We start from the raw sequence: 23,116 nt of genomic DNA, 5'->3' as shown, positions 1-23,116 counted from the left end.
GAATCAGAGCTGAACTGGACATGTCAGTTTTTTGGACAGCAGACGGGGGCGGACCCATGATGGCTCTATGGTTGGTCGAATGTTGTGTTCGTTTACATCAGGCTACCTCTAAGGCCGCGTACACACGATCAGTCAAAACCGATGAAAACGGACTGAAGGACCTTTTCATCGGTCCAAACCAATCGTGTGTGGGCCCCATCGGTCAGTTAACCTTCGGTCCAAAAATTTAGAACTTGCTTTAAAATTGAACAGATGGACGCCTAACCGACAGGTCAAAACCGATGGTTAGTATGCAAAAGCATCGGTTAAAAATCCATGCATGCTCAGAATCAAGTCCACGCATGCTTGGAAGCATTGAACTTCGTTTTTTTCAGCACGTCGTTGTGTTTTACGTCACCGCGTTCTGACACAATCGTTTTTTAACCTATGGTGTGTAGGCACATCAGACCATCAGTCAGCTTCATCGGTTAACCGATGACATCGGATGGACTGATCGTGTGTACGCGGCCTTATCCACTATGTTTAGGTCTTTTTTTTTTCAGGAGCTGGATAGTCTCTGAAGTAGGCAGGTGTAAATGGAAACAAATTACATCAGACTGCCTATAGACCCACATGGAGCTTCAGGGCCACCTGAAAAACGAATAGTGGACCTGATTGGAAAGCCCATGTGAAAGGCCCTTAATGATTGATAAGTTGATGTACTGTAATGTTATATAGGCCAACAAAGTGGGCAGGATCAACATAAAATATACCTAAACCTTGATTTTTGGATAGAATAGGGAATAATAAGGTTTTTTTTTTGTCTGTTTTGCTTTGCTTCCTGTTCTGAGGACACAACAGGAAGTGAGAAATCTCTCCAATGTAATAGTAAATCCCCTCTTAGACAGGTGTTATCAAAAGAGGTATCTCTATTGGAAGATTTTCCTTCACCAACTGTTCCAGTGATATCTCTAATTTTGGATTTGCCATCACTTCCTTTGTCCCAAAAGACACACAGAGAAAATAAATCTGGTGGGTTTTAAAACTTTCAAAAGAAAAAAAAAGTTTTGGGTTTAGATAAAATTTGAATACACTGACTAAAAATTTGAATACACTGACTAGTGTTAAATATGTAAATATTCTCAATTATGATTAACGGAGTGATTTAAAAAAGCAGTGCTATAGCTTTATAGATTGATTTATAAAGAACACTTAAAACTCGGTCAATATGCATGATACGTGATATCACAGCTTGACGAATAAGGCATTGTGTCTTTCATACTGTACATAATATGTACAATAAAACAAAATCACAAATCTAAAAGGGAAATGAAATGAAAAAAATATTTGTAATACTTGTGCTAGTCTATGACCTACAAAAAAACTACCAGGAATAAAAGGGAGTTGATAAGGCTAGATAAGAAAGCTATAGGCATAACAATACAGTACATAAAAAGAGAGAAGCTAAATTCTGCAAAGTTAAGTGAGTGCAAAGTATATAGGGCCAGATTCACGTATATTCGCATAAATCTGCGGCGGCGTAACGTATCACATTTACGTTACACCGCCGCAAGTTTTACGGGCAAGTGCTTGATTCACAAAGCACTTGCCTGTAAACTTGCGGCGGCGTAGCATAAATCCGAACATAGAGCTGATTACATCTCTATGTTCTAAAGGAACTTAGTTCACCAATGAATAGTTTACTAATCCTATTTTCCAATAAGATGTGCAGCATCAGATCAGGCATGACCAAGCACTGATCTACAGTGTGAAACGCGTAGGCTGCTATCCCTATTTTTTGCTGCATTTTGTAGTGCATTTTCCATTTTGTTTTACAATAAAGACAAAACCAAAAGGTTTTTTTGGTGTGCGGCTGTCCATTTTCTAGCCTCTACTATTTGCCTTGTGCATAGCCGGCACCCTTGATCTCCTGAGAAGCTATTGATTGCTCAGCATACCCACCTGGAGCGGTGACTTCCTTCTCCCATCAGATCAGGGGTGATGCAGTATTTAAGAAAAGCATGCAGTACTGGTTCTCATAATAACTTGGTGCAGGCGTGGAAGAGTACAAATTAAACTAAAGAGCAAATAAGAAAATGGGAGCTAACTACATCTCTGTGTTCTAAAGGAACTTGTATTTATATTAGAAGGGTAATATTCTGAAACTGAGAAACTATAGACTTGAAAAGCGCTTTTGATTTGTTATATCTGGATTAAAGTGGAGTTCCACCCATTTTTTTATGTTTGTCTGTGCTGCATGCTCTAATCTCATAGTGTTCAGAATGGACAATTTTTATTTAATTTGTTGCTTGTAAATACCTTTATTTTGTAGTCCTTCATTACTTCCTCCTCCTTATTTGCCTAGGCTATTTGCAAGGGTTTCTGGGATAGGCATCATGTTTCCCAGTAGTCCTTGCAAACCTGACTGAAACCTATTACATTGCTTGTGCACTGAGCATGTGCGAGATATGCAAAGCTGAAATCCAGGAAGTCATACAGTCTGGCTTCATGATGCCCACACTTAAGATGGCCACGGTCTATTTCTAGATTATAAACTATCTAAATGCTGTAACAACCTAACAAAACGGACCTTAGTTTACAGACTAACTTTACTAGAATACATTAAGCTTGTGTATTACAGGGGTATTTATATTTAAAAAGTGAAATTGTGGGTGGAACTCCCCTTTAAGAGAAAAGCATACAGTCCTGGTTCTCATAATAACTTGGTGCAGGAGTGGAAGAGTACAAAATAAAATAAAGAGCAAATAAGAAAAGGGGAACTGAGTACACCTCTGTGTTCTAAAGGAACTACGTTGACCAAGACTGGCTTTTAAGCATGTCAGTTCCACAAGACTAATGTAAGAATTTTTTGTCTTGCCTTTATATAAGAAGGGTAATATTCTGGAAATTAGAATTTATAGACTTGTACAGCCAGTCTAATTTCTGTAGGGTGTACATTATGTAAGGATATTATGCAAAAAATATAGTTTTGGGTATATTCCAATAAAAAGCGCAGCATCAGATCAGGAATGAGGCGCTATATAACAACTCTTTTTCTAGATAATGGAAACACGCTTGATTTGGTATATCTGGATTATGAGAAAAGCATGCTGTAATGGTTCCAACAATAACTTGGTGCAGACACGGAAGAGTACAAAATAAACTAAAAAGCAAATAATAAAAGGGGGAGCTGATTACATCTCTGAGTTCTAAAGGAGCTAAGTTCACTGATCCTATTTTCTAAGACTTACTTAAAGTCAGTTCCACAATACTAATGTATGATTGGAGTCTTGCCTTTATAAGGGTAATATTCTGGAAATGAGAAACTATAGACTTGTATAGCCTTCCTAATTTCTGTAGGGTGTACAATATGTAGCATGCAGTACTGGCTCTTATAATAACTTGGTGCAGGCGCGGAAGAGTACAAAATAAACTAAAAAGCAAATAATAAAAGGGGGAGCTGATTACATCTCTGAGTTCTAAAGGAACTTAGTTCACTGATCCTATTTTCGAAGACTTACCCGTGTTTCCCCGAAAATAAGCCCGGGTCTTATATTAATTATGCCAACAAAAGACACAGTAGGGCTTATTTTCGGGGTAGGTCTTACTATGTAATTTGATGTCTTCTCTCCCCCTCTCCCTCCCTGCCTGTCAGGAATCCCCAATGTGAACGGAGTTAAAATGCTTGTAAAATCCTATAATCCACTCTATTACAGTATTATATAATGTACAATGTGTGTGTTTCTGTAATATAATTGTGCCAAATACCTTTGGTATAGAGCCGATCTGAGCTCTCTTCCCCCGCAATTATATTACAGAACCACACACATTGTACATTATATACTACTATAATAGAGTCGATTATAGGATTTTACAAGCATTTTTAACTAGGGCTTATTTTCAGGGTAGGGCTTATATTGCAGCCCTCTTGGAAAATAACGCTAGGTCTTATTTTCAGGGTAGGTCTTATTTTTGGGGAAACAGGGTACTATAAAGGAAGTCAGTTCCACAACACTAATGTATGATTGGAGTCTTGCCTTTATAAGGGTAATATTCTGGAAATGAGAAACTATAGACTTGTATAGCCGTTCTAATTTTTGTAGGGTGTACAATATGTAGCATGCAGTACTGGCTCTTATAATAACTTGGTGGAGATGTAAAAGAGTACAAAATAAACTAAAAAGCAAAGAAGAAAAGGGGAGATGTATGTTTATTTAAGTAAGGAAGTGTAGGGGTTCAATTATGTACCCAGCTATTTTCAATATTTTTATGATTAATTGGCACTTATACAAGTTTTAAATTTATTTTTATTTTTTATAAAGCAAAACCGTGTAGAATTATTAAACCTCAGAAGGATAATAAGTTGTTACAAAATGAACAACATGGCAAAATTGGCAGCGAAACGACAGATGAAATTTAATGTTGACAAATGTAAGGTTAAGCCCTTTGGCTGTGTGTTCAATGTCCCCTTTACATTTAATGGAGCATAGCAAAGATAAACAGCTGGAAAAGGACTTTGGAATAATGGTTAACAGCAAGCTATGTGGAAGCACCCAAAGCTAAGCAGCAGCTACTAAAACAAATAAAATCTAGGATTGTATAAAATGTGTATTAATCACTTGTAAGGCTAATCTTGATTATGGATACAGATTAAAACACTATACCATACTTAACATAAGGACATAGGAGATTTTAAAATGATCCTACTTAGGGTCGTGAAAATCAAGTTTTTGTACAAGAACAGCCTTAAAGGTAATCTACTTCATATTTCTAATTATATTTTAGGGCAGCTTAGAGAGGTGGTTAATTAACATGTTATTCCATGCACTGCACAAAGAATTGGGGTACATTAGATGCATATGAAGGGATCTTCAGTAAAGGAAGGGTCTTTTATGGCAAGATTGGTTAAAAAGTGTGATGCCTAAATGTATGAGGGGACACTGAAAAAAAAAATTGGCATTCTAAATGTTGTATACAAAGAAATGGTTGTGTCTTTCTTTGTTTAGAAAAATGTACACAAAGAATCAGAATTTTAATTGCTAAAATGAGAATGTACACTTTTCTTCTAAAAAAAGCAAAAAGAAAAATAATGTCTGATGAAAAATCTCAGAAAAATATATTTATGCATAGGTTTATTTTTTGTAGCGAAAATTTTATGATTAAACGATTATTATGTTAATATGAATTAGTTAATTAATTACTAATAATGAATGAATCATTCATTATTATTTATAGTAAGTAGTATATAGTCTACTCATATTAAATCATTTTAAAAGTATTAGAAACATTTTTTAATTGGGACTTATTGGGATAGAGTAATCAAATTAAGTTATTATTAAATAAATATTAATGTATTACAATTTTTTTTTACTTGGGCTTCAGTAAATAGTACATAGCTTAATGTACTATTATAATTAATGAATGAATGAATTAATGATCAATTCTTAAAACTTATTTTAATTGGACTTTAGTAAGTAGCATATAGTCTATTTATATTAAATAATTAAAAAGTATTAGAAAAACATTTTAATTGGGACTTATTGGGATAGCATAATCAAATTAAGTTATTATTAAATAAATATTAAAGTATTAGAAAAATATTTTACTTAGGCTTCAGTAATTAGTACATAGTCTAAGTTACTATTATAATGAATTAATTAATTAATTAATTAATGATCAATTCTTAAAACATATTTTAATTGGACTTTAGTAAGTAGCATATAGTCTACTTATTTTTAAATATTTATTAAAGTTTTAGGAAAACACTTTAAATGGATGTATTGGGATAGCATAATCAAATTAAGTTATTATTAAACAAATCTTAAAGTATTAAAAAAATATTTTACTTGGACTTCAGTAAATAGTACATATCTTAATTTACTATTATAATTAATTAATGAATAAATTGATGATTAGGTATTAAAACATATTTTAATTGGACTTTAGTAAGTAGCATATAGACTTTTTATATTTAATAATTAAAAAGTATTAGAAAAACATTTTAATTGGGATTTATTGTGATAGCATAATCAAACTAAGTTATTATTAAACAAATATTAAAGTATTAGAAACATATTTTACTTGGGCTTCAGTAAATAGTACATAGCTTAATTTATTATTAAAATTAATTAATGAATGAATTCATGATTAAATATTAAAACATATTTTAATTGGACTTTAGTAAGTAGCATATCATCTACTTATATTAAATCATTTTAAAAGTATTAGAAACACATTTTAATTGGGACTTATTGGGATAGCATAATCAAATGAAGTTATTATTAAATAAATATTAAAATATTAGAAAAATATTTTACTTGGGCTTCAGTAAATAGTATTTTTTTGGAGGAATTGAAAATTTAGAAGTCGTCTGTAGCAACTGGATGCCTGTTTGATCAGTCAGATGACTGACAGTTTCCTAAACTTTTATTACACTAGTATTGAACATGAACAAACATTAAACCTATACACAATAAAAAAAAAAAAAAAAAAAAAAGATAACATTTCCAAGATGCATTAAAAAAAATAAAAACACTACCCTAAGCCATCGTCATTTTTCTAAATGCAAATGAGGAGACTTGTGGTTAAAAATATTAAACATAATAAAAAAACTAAAAATTCTTTCCTTTTCTAAAAATAATTGTAAAAAAATCTGGAAAGGAGAAATAAGACTCCGTTGGACGTGCCCAGATGACAGCTTTGTATGTGTTGAAAAAAGAAAATGGCTCTGTAAATAAAAATTTTCCAAGCTTGGCCTGGAGAATAGTTTTCGCAGATGCCGGAGGCCTGACTGGAATGCCAACGTTCAGCACTTGTGTAAGGGGAGCAGGTGGGCACGACTGAATTAACAGAGACACCCATCAAGACTGAGCGGCTCAGCTGCGAGCCCTGAAGGTCAACTGGAAATGTCACCGGAGGGCCCCTGTATGGCTGCCTGACATTACATATCTGACCCGCCAGGCACCTCTCTCTGCCAGCGGCCTCCTGCATACCATAAATCATCCCAGCAGATTGTTACCGCCTCGTCTCAGCTCTTGACACCAGTGTCTTAAACCTGACACAGGAGGGTTACTCTTCCCACCGACACGCTTCGAAACATAGCACAAGGCCTTCATTGACATCTCCAAGTAAAGGCCTAAGATTAGCCACACTGGGCCTTTTGTTTACCGTGATAACACGATACCTTAATGCACATACCTATTCTTTTTTTCTTTTTTTTAACTAGAGTGGTCAAATCGCGAAGGTAATTTACTGCGGCTGATAAAACGCGGTCAACAATATTTTCTCTAGGGTTGGGAAGGTCAGAACAGGTGAAAAGCTTGGCGTGCCGCCGGAGTGACTGCAGTTGTCACCAAGTGCAGTTGTTATTTCCCATAAGGCAGCTGGGGTAAAGTGACCTAGACACATGGAGATAGGTTGATGAGGCCCGAGGAGGATCTATTTACTAACATGGTGGAAAGGGCAAATGTTTTATGTGAGCGTCAACCACCGAGAAGATATTGGGTTTTCGGAAAGTAGAAAAGAAAGGCTGACACGTGAAGGGTTGCAAAAGCTAGGTACACACTAATGCCGCGTACAGACGATCGGACATTCTGACAACAAAACCCTGGATACATTTTCAATGGAATGTTGGCTTAAACTTGTCTTGCATACACACGGTCACACAAATGTTGTCGGAAATTCCAAACGTCAAGAACGCGGTGACGTACAAGACGTACAACGGCACTAGAAAAGGGAAGTTCAATACCGTGTTAGTAGAAGTTTGGTGAGAGACGATTCGCGCTTTTCAGCCTCGTGCTTTTCAGCGTGATGAATGTGCTATCTCCATTACGAACGTTAGTTTTACCAGACCGAGCGCTTCCGTCTCGTACTTGATTCAGAGCATGCATGGAATTTTGTGCGTCGGAATTGTCCACACACAATCGGAATTTACGAGAACGGATTTTGTTGTCGGAAAATTTGAGAACCAGCTCTCAAAATTTTGTTGTTCTGACAGGAAATGTTCGATGGAGCATACACACGGTCAGATTTTCCAACAACAAGCTCACATTGAACATTTGTTGTCGGAAATTCGGGCCGTGAGTACGTGTCATATTTTTTTTTCCTGTTCAACCCAGCGGGCTGAACGAAAAGAAACTGAGGGGAGCTCGCTGTAATAACCATCCGATGCTGGTATAGGACACACCGGTAAGCTAAGAGCGCTGATTGGATGCCAATTGGCAGATATTTTTTGACCATGCTCCATCAACAGAAGCCGAATGTTTGGCTGGCTTCTGTTGGAAAAGCTGCCACACACACGAGCCAAATATCAGACGGTTCCTGTTGAACTGGCTTAAAGTGGTTGTATGGCTTAGTTTTTTTTTTTAATGTTATACCTACCTCCACCGTGCAGTTCGTTTTGTACAGAGTGGCTCCGATCCTCGTCTTCTGGTGTCCCTCGGCGGCTGTCTTGGCTCCTCCCCACAAGAGCTAACCCCCTTCTTGGGAAGCGCTCTCCCAAATGGGGTTAGCTTGCGGGCGTGCTCCTGTGATACAGCCTGTGGCTAAAGCCGCCAACTGTAACATTTGCCCCCCCCTGGCACGTCGCATCCCTCGGCGCGTTGCGTCACTGGATGTGATTGACAGCAGCGCAAGCCAATGGCTGCGCTGCTATGAATCTATCCAATCTAGCCAATCAACGAGTGGGCAAGATATAGAGGAAGTTGGCATAAAACAGGAGGCCAATGGGGACAAAAATGTAAATCAAGTCCTGGGTGTACACTTCACGTTGGTGAGAATACACTGAAAAGCTGCCAAGGTAACTGTGCAATAATCCTGCTAAGAAACAAAATTCTCTATAGTCTCATGCTGTGTGCTATCAACAAGACCAGACATACTTTATTATCCTATATACTGTCTTTTCATGATCTATGCTCCACCTGCATCTCAATTTACAGTGGAACCTCGGATTACGAGCATAATCTGTTCCAGGAGAATGCTCGTAATCCAAAGTACTCACATATCAAAGCGAGTTTCCCAATAGAAGTCAATGGAAACAAAAATAATTGACTTCAATAGCATGCAACACCGCATGTGGCCAGAGGTGGAGGGGCCGAGGGCCTTGGAAACACCCGGAAAGGCCAGAGGACAGCTCGGAAACAAAGTATTTCCGAGGTTTTCCAAGCATTTCCGAACGGCTCCGGCACTCCCCACCTCAGGCCAAACGTGGTACTGCACACCGCTTTGGCTTAAATCCTGCTCGTTTTGCGAGAGAACATTCGCAAATCGAGTCAAGAGTTTTTTAAATACAGTGCTCTTATTGCGAAACGCTCGTTAACCGCGTTACTCGCAATCCGAGGTTCCACTGTATAGGTAACCTTCTTAAAAGCTTCATGATATTCCTTCCAATTTTCTATTTGTGTTCTCTCCCAAGTCTGACTCTTCTTCTCCTGAAGCCTTCCTCCTGCTTACTAAAGGTCACCCCTATACGTTCTACCCTTGTTAGCCAGCTTTCTCATGTAAGATGGCTCTATCTTGACCTCCATTGCCTTTGACCCCCCCCCCCCCTTAAGCACATACTTTTCCACCCTCACTCCTACTCTTGTAAACTCCAGCAATTCCAGCATCTCTGAGCTGGGGGGTCATGGGAGTCAGGTGACGTGGCTCATCTACCACTCTGTACTGTACAGCAGCAGGATTAGCAAAATCCTACCCACTCCCTAACCATCACCATAACCATCACCCTCCCTATTTTCGACTAACCCAAAGCTAATTAAACAGGGTTCCTCCAGAGGTTGCTAGAGGTTCCTTCAGCAACAAGCAATTTCTGCTTCTCAGATAAGTTCCCTCCTATACCACTGATCTTTTTAGCTATCTATATGGGGGTAATTCTTCTCAATGACCACAAGTGTAAGGAGCATTCCTCCCACTGACCATCACACTAATGTACCATGAGTTGTAGATATAGTAATTTTTAGTAGGGGTTCCTTGAGACCAGTGCAGTGCTACCCCCACCTATAGTTAGAATTTACTTAGTTAAAACAATTAAGTGGTGCAATAAAGGGGCTGGACATTTCATTGGACATTTATTTTGGACTTGTAGTACCTATTCGCAACTGAATTTATTGGATTCATTAGGGCAGACTTTTAAAATCTCAAGTTTATATTAACAATATTTATTCGATTAATGGCATAACATTGTGAATTTTTATGACTTTTACTGTGAACACTCGATGATGAGAAAAAATGTTTTAATTGGTCATGAAAAACGGTCGTGTGTAGGCTCCAGAGCATTTTTCTCAATGTGAAAAATGCCTGTTAAAAATTTAGAACATGCTCTATTTTTTCTCGTCGTTTTTCACGTCGTCCTTTTTCACGTCATGAAACACGGTCGTGTGTACGCTTTAACAAGGGGGGGGAAACATGAGCATGCTCAGAAGCAAATTATGAGAGGGGAAATTAGCAAAAGCAGCCCAAAGGGTGGCGCCATTCGAATGGAACTTCCCCTTTATAGTGTCGTCGTACGTGTTGTACGTCACCGTGTATTGCTCCAGCATTTTTTTTTCACGAACGTGTGTATGCAAGGCAGGCTTGAGAGGAATCACGACAAATCACGTCAAGAAAAACGTCGTTTTTTTTCATGACATGAATAACGGTCGTGTGTATGAGGCACAGACTTCAAGGGATAAACTAATTTTTCCTTGTTGGCAGTCACGATTTTGAATTCATTACTGTGCTAATCGTGTTGACAAATAAATGGCTTTTGTGTAAATTGTAAGTGCTTTGGGTCTTGAAGAACAAAAAGGAAAAAAACTAAGGAGAGTGTCTTTGCTGTACAACAACCAATCACATCGTCAATTTTCCAATAGTAGAAGAAGAATGCAAGCTTCTGGTTTGCGATGAGCAAACGAACTGGTGAAGACCACAGATTGGCATTGGAAATTGAAGAGCTTGTTGCTACAACAAAAAGCTGTGATGTATGGACTCACTTTACATGACTATGGTAAAAAAAACCTTCATAGATGGAATTTTTTTTAGGTAGCAGATACAACCATTCCTAAATATGTCTACTTACCAGGTGTAAATAATGCCACAGCTTTCAAGCAGGAGTACTCAGCAGAGTCAACGTGAAGTGCCTTCAGCTTTTCTACTTGTTCCTGAAAGACCCGAATATGGTCCATGAAAGCCACCACTCTATCAGCAGACATGGGTGAGGCATGGAGCCCGGCCGCCGCCAGTAAGGGCGCCACGTGAAGAGGCATAGAACACTGGGCGGCATTGAGGACAAAGAGCTCACTCCACGTCATACGGAGAAGAGAGACCTGGTCGGAGAGCTGGAAGTCGGGAAAGAAAGGTATGTTCTTGGCCCACTCGATGGCGCTGAAGAGCAAGCGGGCCGCCAACTCACAGATGTTCTCAATGCCCATGATATTGTTGGGCTGCAGGCACTGTGCTCCATAGCGGGATGTTGGGTATGGCTCTGCCCGTAGGAGCAAGGAAATAAATCCTGTTAAGTACGAATGACCGTTGTATGGGTCAACGTTGTTCAATGCATACTGGCCTGGGCTGGTCTGGGGATGAGACATTCGTCCACGTTGAACTGCTGTGAAGGAAAAAAAAGAAAGTATTACTATTCGAGTCTTTGTAATGACAATACATTATTGTCTATACATACTATTAGCTGGCCTGTATCAGTGGTCAATAGTATGATTGGATTTCTGTTCCCACTCTCTCCTCCAATTAGAAGGCCCCATTGGGTTAGATCAGTGGTCTCCAAACTGCGGCCCGGGGGCCGGATACAGCTCTTAGCTTTCCTTTATCCGGCCCTTGGGGCACTTTTCCTCCCACTGATACACTATTCTGCCAACTGACATCGTCAATGGGGCACCATTTCTCCCACTGACACCAACAATGGGGTGTTATTCCTCCCAATGATGCCAACGACGGGGCACTATTCCTCCAACTAATACCAAATGTGGTGATGGTTACTCCTAGTGATGCCAGGAAAGTTTCCACTCACGCTAGCCCCCAAAAGTCTGAAGGACAATAAACTGGCCCTTTGTTTAGAAAGTTTGGAGACCCCTGGGTCAGATTAAAAGCACAGGGCATTGCAGTAAAGCCTGATTGGTTTATAACGTTCTTCCCCCTCCCTCTCCTAGTCAAAATGGTACTATGCCAATGACTACAGAAGGCTGGCACATAACACTGGCAATTAAAGTTAAAAATTAAAAATTGATTTTGTTACACAGAAACTCATGGTAGATATTATTAAGAAATCATAATTTTTTTCTGTTTAATGCATCAAGTGTTAGTACCTATATTTGGCCTGCAATGAACCTTTTCAGCAATCCCCTGTGTAACCGTTCTCTGGAAGAGGGAGGGGCAATGCTGGGAGCCAATGAGATCATAATAAGAGAAGAGAGCCGGGTGAGCAGAAAGATGACTTCTTCAGTCTCCTGCTGCTTTTTTACTGCCCAATCAGCAGGAAGGGCGGGAAGCGATGACACCACCATATTCTTAACTGTAACAGTATGAGTGGTGTGTGTCCTGGCTCTGCTGTGTGTAAATCTAAGGACTGGATGGACAGCAATAAAACTCCTTTGGCAGGTAAAACAGCTTCTACATATATATTTTATCTGTGTATTTAAATTTATACAAAGAAATGGGCAACAAAAATCGAAAATAGGCACCACATCCCATTCAGTAGGAATAGAAAAGGGCAGAACTTTTAAGGTGCCAAAACAAACATACAACTTATTTATAAAAATATGCATTTTATTAAATATCAGTTTCTTTGATATTAATAATCAAAAAACATATATTTCATACAACAATGCAGCCACTTCTGCTCTACCTGTTTTGCCCAAAAGAGCTTCCTCGGGAGACTTAAACGTACTGCATAAAGTTGATGCTATAAAAGAAACTAATAGTTGTAAGTATTAACATTGAATTAGTGTAGTGACAGTCACATTACTGTCACTGCACTAATTCAATGTTAATACTTACATCTATTTCTTTCTTTTATAGTATCAACTTTATGCAGTACTTTTAAGTCTCCTGAGGAAACTCCTTTGGGCGAAACATGTAGAGCAGAAGGAGCTGCATTGTTGTATGAAATATATGTTTTTCTGTCACAAGGATGTTTACATATATAAAAACAACATATAAAGCAACAGAGTAAATGAATGAATGAATTAATTCATAATTTAAAAGTGTCCCTGCGCCCACCCCCCATGCTTGCGCGCAAAGGAGAACGCATGCGCCAGTGCCGCAAACATACAAACAGAGATCGTCCCACACATGTGAGGTATCAATGCGAACGTCAGATCAGTACTAGACCTCCTCTGTATATCTAAAGTGGTAACCTGGAAAGACTTTTAAAGCATCAACTAGTAACAAGTCGTCACGGGCGCGCGCAATTTTAAAGCATGACATGTTTGGTATCTATTTACTCTGCGTAACATTATCTGTCACATTATACAAAAAAATGGGTTATGAACTGTGTTTTTTTTTTCATTAAAATGAAAAAAATATTATTTTGTTTTCGAAAAAATTGCGTAAATACCGTGTAACATAAAAAAATTGCAACATCCAGATATCATCTTTTTCAGCCAGCGATTCTGTGCACCGTAAGAAGGAAAATGATCACAACAGCAGTTTAGTCGCTTGATCGTTCTTGCAGGCGGAGGTATGGGACGTGTCCCCAGCTCCCGCCGCCCTCCGGTGCTTCTCTGGAGCGAATCGGTTGCCGCCGGAAGTTGAGCATAGAGATTTCTAGTGACCAGATGGTCCACCTTCATCTCTATAGCCTCGTACACATGACCGAGGAACTCGACGGGCGAAACACATCGTTTTCCTCGTCGAGTTCCTTGTTAGGCTGTCGAGGAACTCGACAAGGCAAGTTTCTCCATTCCCGTCGAGGAAAAGAAAGACATGCTCTCCTTTTGGCTCAACGGGATCCTCGACAGTTTCCTCGTCGAAAAATGTACACACGACCGGTTTCCTCAGCAAAAAAAAAATCCCAGCAAGTTTCTTGCTGGTTTTTGCCAAGAAACTCGGTCGTGTGTACGAGGCTTAAGACCCTCGGAGGCCCGGGCGTGACGTTATGACGTCACGTCCGGGCCGGCGGAAGTAAACAATGTTGGGGATGCGGCTGAAACGGCAGAGAGAGTTTTTTTGTTTTGTTTTTTATCTCAGCCTTTCCAGTCTGGAGGAGAGTCAATAAGACCCCACATCTCTCCATAAAGAGGACATGTCACGCACTATTCCTATTTTTTACAAGGGATGTTTACATTCCTTGTAATAAGAATAAAAGTGATCAAATCTGATAACACACACATACCTTTCTGACACTTACTGTAATATGACTTAAAGGGGTTGTAAAGGTACAATTTTTTTCCCCTAAATAGCTTCCTTTACCTTAGTGCAGTCCTCCTTCACTTACCTCATCCTTCCATTTTGCTTTTAAATGTCCTTATTTCTTCTGAGAAATCCTCACTTCCTGTTCTTCTGTCTGTAACTCCACACAGTAATGCGAGGCTTTCTCCCTGGTGTGGAGTGTCGTGCTCGTCCCCTCCCTTGGACTACAGGAGAGTCAGGACGCCCACTTACACACAGCTCCTTTCTCTAGAGAGCGTCCTGACTTTACTGTAGTCCAAGGGAGGGGGCGAGCATGACACTCCACACCAGGGAGAAAGCCTCGCATTACTGTGTGGAGTTACAGACAGAAGAACAGGAAGTGAGGATTTCTCAGAAGAAATAAGGACATTTAAAAGCAAAATGGAAGGATGAGGTAAGTGAAGGAGGACTGCACTAAGGTAAAGGAAGCTATTTAGGGGGAAAAAAATTACCTTTACAACCCCTTTAAGGTTCCAGTATAAGAAAATAATTTACAAGGAATTGACACTCAGCTTCGTATTTTGGTCGTAAACCACAGCCTCCGATGATTACCCCGGCTAGCTATGCAATCCTTCACATGTGTAAGTCACCACAAGCCTAATTCAGAGCTTCTGGAGAAAGGCGACATTTCCTAACCGCCCCGTAAAAACCCCAAGTGCCTTTTTTTTTTCTTTCTTTTTTTTTTTTTATGTAAGTTCTTTGCCATATGCATTGACGTAATATGTACCCAGCACAGAGATCATCACATGACCTCCTAAAGCCCTAGAATCCTGTGACGGGAAACAATGACTGCTTCTCCCTAATGACCCAAACACATGAACGCAGTTCCCAAAAGATAAAACCACATCGATAATAACGGGAATGCTGATAGCAGGAACTTGCTGAGGATTAACACTGTCTTTTCCAAAAAAAATAAAAATAAAATAGATTTCACCGCAAAAAACATAAACGAACCTAACTACCTAAAACCATTTTTTTCCCGTTTAGAATAAAGTGTAGACTTTTTTTTTTTTGAGGGGGGGGGGGGGGGTGGCTTATATTAGACCCAAAGCAAACATTATGTTTTTTTTTTTTTTTTCTGTGCCTTTTTCCCTATTTTATCAACTGGGTTACAGATGTTTGGGATGAGCCAATTCATATACTGTATGCTCTTGGTGATTTTTTTCTCTCCTTTATTGTATGTAGTATTTATAGGTCATTGCTTGTAATAACATACATTCTGTTTTTTATCAGCTGCATTTTGTGATTAAATTGGCATTCAAGTGGGTCATGAGGAAGCCCTGTGTTGGGCGAAACACGTCGATCCTCACATATACCCTAATGGTGATGTTAAGCTGGGTGACGGATGTTTGGGATGAGCCAATTTATATATATTCTTGGTGTTTTTTTTTTCTCTTATATTGTATGTTGTATTTATAAGTCATTGCTTGTAATAACAAACATTCTATTTTTCATCAGTTGCATTTTGTGATTGAATTGGCTTTCAAGTGGGTCCTGAGGAAGTCCTGTGTTGGGCGAAACACAGCAATCCACAGATATATCCACATGTTGATGTTCAACTGAGTTACGGATGTTTGGGATGAGCCAATTTATATATATTCTTGGTGGGTTTTTATTCTCTTACTTTGTATGTAGTATTTATAAGTCGGGCATAGACATACCACCCTGGTATGATTTTGTATACACATACCACCCTGATATGATCGGGCATACACACATCACCGTGGTATGATTGGGCATACACATGCCACCCTGGTATGATTGGGCATACACGCGCCACCCTGGTATGATCAGGCATATACACATCACCCTGGTATGGTTAGGCATAAATACATCTCCCTGGTATGATCAGGCATACACACGCCACCCTGGTATAATCTGGCATACACTCACCACCCTGGTATGATCAGGCATACACTCACCACCCTGGGATGATTGGGCATACACATAACATTCTGGCATGATCGGGCATACACGTACCACCCTAGTATGATCTTGTATACACACATCACCCTGGGATGATCGGGCATACACGTACCACCCTGGTATGATCGGGCATACACACATCACTCTGGTATGATCGGGCATACACACATCACCCTGGTATGATCGGGCATACACATAACACCCTGGTATGATCTTGTATACACACACACCACCCTGATATGATCAGGCATACACACACCACCCTGGTATGATCGGGCATACACACACCACCCTGGTATGATCGGGCAAACACATCACCCTGGTATGATTGGGCATACACACACCACCCTGGCACGATCGGGCATACATGCACCACCCTGCCACGATCGGCCATTGCAGTGTCCCACACCATTGTAATAAATGGACAGAGCGTAGGAAACCTCATTTGTCATTCTCTTTCAGAAGGGAAGTTTTGTAGCCAAGAAATCCAGGGGGGTTGAGGTCTAGATGTCAGAGACCGCTGTCTATAGGATCTGAAAATTTCATACATCGTCTGGAGAAAATTTCCTGCTATGGAAGAACAGCTTCTTTTTTTTTTTTTTTTTACTTCAAAATGCGAAGCTGTAATGGCATTTCAAGCCTTGTACATGACATTTGTACATTGGTAGTCCTGTAGAGCGCAGTAATACAAATGACTCGGGAGGGAAGTTGTAATACAAGTTGTGAAATAATAATGAACTTCTCAACTTTGGAGACAACGCAGCACACTGAGCTCATTATGTGTTTCCGCCAAAGGCGTTCTGCACTGGCCGTCAATGTTCAGCTATGCTGGATAGATCCCTATTTACACTGGTTGTAAACCTCAGACATGAAATATGAAGCTGAGGGTAAGTCCCTCCCCGTCACCTTTTTTTCTCTTGGTGTCAGGAGAACTTGTCAGAAGTGATTCATACTGATAGCAGAGGAAGGAAGCAGCAGATAGAAATGACACTTATTAGTGCTCTGGATTGAGACAAGTACACACTATAGAGGGATATTCTTATCCCTCTATAGTGTGTACTTGTCTCAATCCAGAGCACTAAGTGTCATTTCTGTCTGCTGCTTCCTTCCTCTGCTATCAGCATGAATCACTTCTGAAAAGTTCTCCTGACACCAAGAGAAAAAAAGGTGACAGGGAGGGACTTACCCTCAGCTTCTTTAGCAAGGCAGTGGTTGTCTTGGAGGTGTGTTTGGGGTTGTTATCATGTTGGAATACTGCCCTGCGGCCCAGTGTCTGAAGGGAGGGGATCATGCTCTGCTTCAGTATGTCACAGTACATGTTGGCATTCATGGTTCCCTCAATGATCTGTAGCTCCCCAGTGCCGGCAGCACTCATGCAGCCCCAGACAATGACACCCCCACCACCATGCTTGACTGTAGGCGAGACACACTTGTCTTTGTACTCCTCACCTGGTTGCCGCCACACACGCCTGACACCATCTGACACCAAATAAGTTTATCTTGGTCTCATCAGACCACAGGACATGGTTCCAGTAATCCATGTCCTTAGTCTGCTTGTCTTCAGCAAATGGTTTGCAGACTTTCTTGTGCATCATCTTTAGAAGAGGCTTCCTTCTGAGATGACAGCACGGCAGGCCAATTAGATGCAGTGTGCGGCGTGTGGTCTGAGCACTGACAGGCTGACCCCCCACCATTGCAGCAATGCTGGCAGCACTCACACGTATATTTCCCAAAGACAACCTCTGGATGTGACGCACTCAACTTCTTTGGGGGACCATGGCAAGGCCTGTTCTGAGTGGAACCCATCCTGTTATACCGCTGTATGGTCTTGGCCACTGTGCTGCAGCTCAGTTTCAGTGTCTTGCCGATTTTCTTATAGCCTAGGCCATCTTTATTAAGAGCAACCATTCTTTTTTCAGATCCTCATAGAGTTCTTTGCCATGAGGTGCCATGTTGAACTTCCAGTGACCAGTATGAGAAAGTGAGAGCGATAACACCAAATTTAACACACCTGCTCCCCATTCACACCTGAGACCTTGTAACACTAACGAGTCACATGTCACCCCGGGGAGGGAAAATAGCTAATTGGGCCCAATTTGGATATTTTCACTTAGGGGTGTACTTATTTTTGTTGCCAGCGGTTTAGACATTAATGGCTGTGTTGAGTTATTTTGAGGGGACAGAAAATTTACACTGTTATATAAGCTGTATACTCACTACTTTACATTGTAGCAAAGTGTAATTTTCAATACTTTATTGGAAGATCTTGCACTTACAGTGTAAAAAACACATGTGTGTGGTGACGTCACTGCCAGAGACTCCGCCCCAATGCGTTTCGCTCAATAGCGTCAAACAGGCGCTTAAATTTCTTTGCATGTCTAAATGAGCCCTAATGGTTTTCACTCTGTTATAAAACGCCCTTTCAAGGGATTTTTCTTATTTTCCCTGGAAGGGAAGTTATTTTGTATACTCTGCACCATGACGGGTCTATGTGAAGAGCCAGAGATTCCAAACCATCTTGCTAACATTCTTTTTTTTTTTCAATGTGTCTCAACTGGTATCTGGAATCTCATAGACTTTAAAATTATGTTGAGTAAACTGGCTGTATATGGGCAGTAAAAAAATGCCTCAACCTGCTTACGGAGAGGAGTTTTTCAGCGTAATTTACACCCAAACGTGTGTAAATGCGTCTAAACATGCCTCAATGTGCATACATTTTTTCCAGTGGCTAGAAAAAAATTATATTCTAACCAACAGAATTGAATTTACGCACATAGGCATCTAAACGCATGTAAAAATGGGATATTATTATTCGGCCAATTAATTTGTTCATATGCATGTATACTGTAATGGTTATGATTATTAATAATATTAACAATATTCATCATCATTATCATCATCATAATATCAATATATGATATAATAGCAATTATTATTACTACTGCTACTATTACTACTACTGCTACTACTACTACTAATAATAATAATAATAATAATAATAATAATAATAATCAATAATATTATTTTATTATTTACTAAGGTTATCATTAATATTGATGAAGATGATAATGATTATTAATAATAATAATTCTAATTCCCTACTTTAACATATTAAAAAAAACTGTCTTTACATATACAATTTGGTAGACCATTGGTTGGGTATCAATCTGTAATTGGTTATCCCATACAGTCTATGCATCAAGGGTGCTGTTATAAGTTTTAGAAGTACAAATATTTTTATTCTTGTAATATTGTAATATTTATGATAATGATTAATAATGATAATAGTTCTAATTCCCTACTTTATTTATAATAAAAAACTGCCTTTAGATATACAATTTGGTAGACCATTGGTTGGGTATCAATCTGGTATTGGTTATCCCATACAGTCTATGTATTAAGGTTGTTATAAGTTTTAAATCTTGTAGCGATGATGATTAACAATATTCATCATCATCATCATCATAATATCATTAATAATAGCAATTATTATTACTACTAGTACTACTACTAATAATAATAATTATAATATGTATTGATAATGTTAATAACTAATAATATTAATAGTATTATTTACTAACATTATCATTGATATTGATGATAATAATTATTAATAATAATAATAATAATAATAATAATAATAATAATAATTATTCTAATTCCCTACTTTATCCATATAAAAAAAATACTGCCTTTGGATATACAATTTGGTAGACCATTGGTTGGGTATCAATCTGGTATTGGTTATCCCATACAGTCTATGTATCAAGGGTGTTGTTATAAGTTTTGAACATACAAATATTTGTAATCTTGTAGTGATGATGATTAATGATATTAACAATATTCATCATCATTATCATCATTATAATATCATTAATAATAGCAATTATAACTACTACTACTACAAATAATAAAAATAAAACAACAATAATACTAATATTTATTGATAATGTTAATAAATAATAATATTAATATTATTATTTACTAACATTATCATTAATATTGATGAAGATGATAATGATTATTAATAATAACAATAATAATAATTAAAACTCCCTACTTTATCATATTGAAAAAAACTGCCTTTAGATATACAATTTGGTAGACCATTGGTTGGGTATCGCTCTGGTATTGGTTATCCCATACAGTCTATGTATTAAGGGTGTTATAAGTTGTATCATTCATATTGATGAAGATGATGATTATTAATAATAATAATAATAATAATAATAATAATAATTCTAATTACCTACTTTATCATATTTAAAAAAAACTGCCTTTAGATATACAATTTGGTAGACCATTGGTTGGGTATCGCTCTGGTATTGGTTATCCCATACAGTCTATGTATTAAGGGTGTTATAAGTTGTATCATTCATATTGATGAAGATGATAATGATTATTAATAATAATAATAATAATAATAATAATAATAATAATAATAATTCTAATTACCTACTTTATCATATTGAAAAAAACTGCCTTTAGATATACAATTTGGTAGACCATTGGTTGGGTATCGCTCTGGTATTGGTTATCACACACAGTCTATGTATTAAGGGTGTTATAAGTTGTATCATTCATATTGATGAAGATGATAATGATTATTAATAATAATAATAATAATAATAATAATAATAATAATTCTAATTACCTACTTTATCATATTGAAAAAAACTGCCTTTAGATATACAATTTGGTAGACCATTGGTTGGGTATCGCTCTGGTATTGGTTATCCCATACAGTCTATGTATTAAGGGTGTTATAAGTTGTATCATTCATATTGATGAAGATGATAATGATTATTAATAATAATAATAATAATAATAATAATAATAATAATAATAATTCTAATTACCTACTTTATCATATTGAAAAAAACTGCCTTTAGATATACAATTTGGTAGACCATTGGTTGGGTATCGCTCTGGTATTGGTTATCACACACAGTCTATGTATTAAGGGTGTTATAAGTTTTAAATGTACAAACATTTTTAATCTTGTAGAGATGATGATTAATAATATTAACAATATTCATCATCATTATCATCATAATATCATTAATAATAGCAATTATTATTACTACTACTACTAATGATAATCATAATATTTAATGATAATGTTAATAAAGAATACTATTAATTGTATTATTTACTAACATTATCATTAATATTGATGATGATAATAATGATAAATAATAATAATAATTACCTATCATATTTAAAACAACTGCCTTTAGATATACAATTTGGTAGACCATTGGTTGGGTATCAATCTGGTATTGGTTATCCCATACAGTCTCTGTAATAAGAGTGTTGTTATAAATGTTTAAATGTACAAATATTTTTATTCTTGTGGAAATAAAGTATAAAACTTTTTATATACTCAGGTTGCCTTACGTTGTCCCAACAAAGTCCACCTTTTCAAACTTATAGGGTTCCTATTGTTTTCATGTGTTTGCCTTTAGATATACTTTATCTGTAATGTTTTTTGATTTTTTTTTCTTCTAATTGCAGAAAAGTGCAAAATATCTCCTACTAAAAACGTTATTCTCTAAAATCAAACATTTAAAATTATACATTTTAAATGACATTTGATTTTTTGGCATGCTCCTGAGACGTCATCTACGGATCTGAGATAAAAAAAGATTTCGTAAAACAAAAAAAGAACAAAATAAAACCTGTTTGAAGCAAATCCCATTTATAGCACTTGGGGAGCCTGAACCATTACCATAATGGATACTTGGTTTTAAGTGCAGACTGCACATCTGCTCTGCAATCTAGTTACAGAGGCAAATTGATCATAATTTTGCAACATGTCATAACAAGAATAGGGACTTGAGAAATAACTGTTCGGGTCACTTGCCTAACTGGGAGCACGGTAGCAATTAACCCATTCATCTCAAAATTCTTTGTACTCCACAGTCCAGGTCCTGGGCCGCCCAGTGACATCCGAAGAGGCTAGCCGCATTTGTTGATGAGTTCCCGGTTGCACAAAAATAAAGTGACCCCATAAATACTAAACACTCTCTCTACTGACAATATGATACATTTATCAAACGATTCTTCCTGGTACAATGGGAATTAATGTATTTTCAGATTCTACTCTGTACACTGTTTAAATCTGAATTTACATTAACTGACCTAAAGAACGTTAATTTTTTTTTTTTTGTTCCTGAGTTTTTACTGGACCTTGGGTTTTACGGTCTTACAAGTTCTCACATGAGGTGGCTGCATTCATTTTTTTTATATTATTTTTTATTATTATATATTTTTTATAATAAAATGTTATATTATATTCACCTGGTCATCCTGCCACTAACACACTTCTTGTACTAGGGTGACAACATTTACTTCTGTGCTGTATCTATTATTACAGGTATAATATATAGAGAAGTAGTGTTGCCACACTAGGGCTACAGAACACCTCCCCCTCTTCTCTATACATATGTGAAAGCGTTCTGTAGTCCACAGCGAGACCTGAGAACAATGGGCCAGATTTACCAAAGAGATACGACAGCGTATCTCCTGATACGCCGTCGTATCTCTGTGTTAGGGCCGTCCTAACTATGCGTCTGATTCATAGAATCAGTTACGCATAGCTAGCCCTAAGATCCGACAGGTGTAATTGACTTACACTGTCGGATCTTAAGGATGCAATTCTAGGCCGGCCGCTAGGTGGGGAGGCCATTGCGGCCGGCGTAGAATATGCAAATGAATACTTACGGCGATCCCCGAACGTCCGAACGGCCCGTCGATCTAACTGTACTTCGTTTCCGTCGAGTTGCGCCGCGTAAAATTAGGGCTGAGCCCTAGTTGTCCTAAGCCATATTAA

At 37.9% G+C, this 23,116-nt stretch overlaps 1 protein-coding gene across 2 annotated transcripts in view; it reads right to left on the bottom strand.

Moving 5' to 3' along the window:
* LOC120921204 (nuclear receptor subfamily 2 group F member 5-like) overlaps positions 1–23,116 on the bottom strand; it is a 57,727-nt gene that overhangs the window by 5,766 nt on the left and 28,845 nt on the right. Inside the window, exon 3 of one of the 2 annotated variants that reach the window (XM_040333926.1) lies at positions 11,033–11,557. In XM_040333926.1, the coding sequence (XP_040189860.1) occupies positions 11,033–11,557 (525 nt within the window). Of the gene's footprint in view, positions 1–11,032; positions 11,561–23,116 lie in introns of both variants that reach the window. The other variant, XM_040333925.1, reaches the window with a different exon arrangement.

The sequence above is a fragment of the Rana temporaria genome, chromosome 13, assembly GCF_905171775.1.
Source record: "Rana temporaria chromosome 13, aRanTem1.1, whole genome shotgun sequence".
NCBI lineage: Eukaryota > Metazoa > Chordata > Amphibia > Anura > Ranidae > Rana > Rana temporaria.
This window is presented reverse-complemented; position numbering and strand designations above follow the sequence as displayed.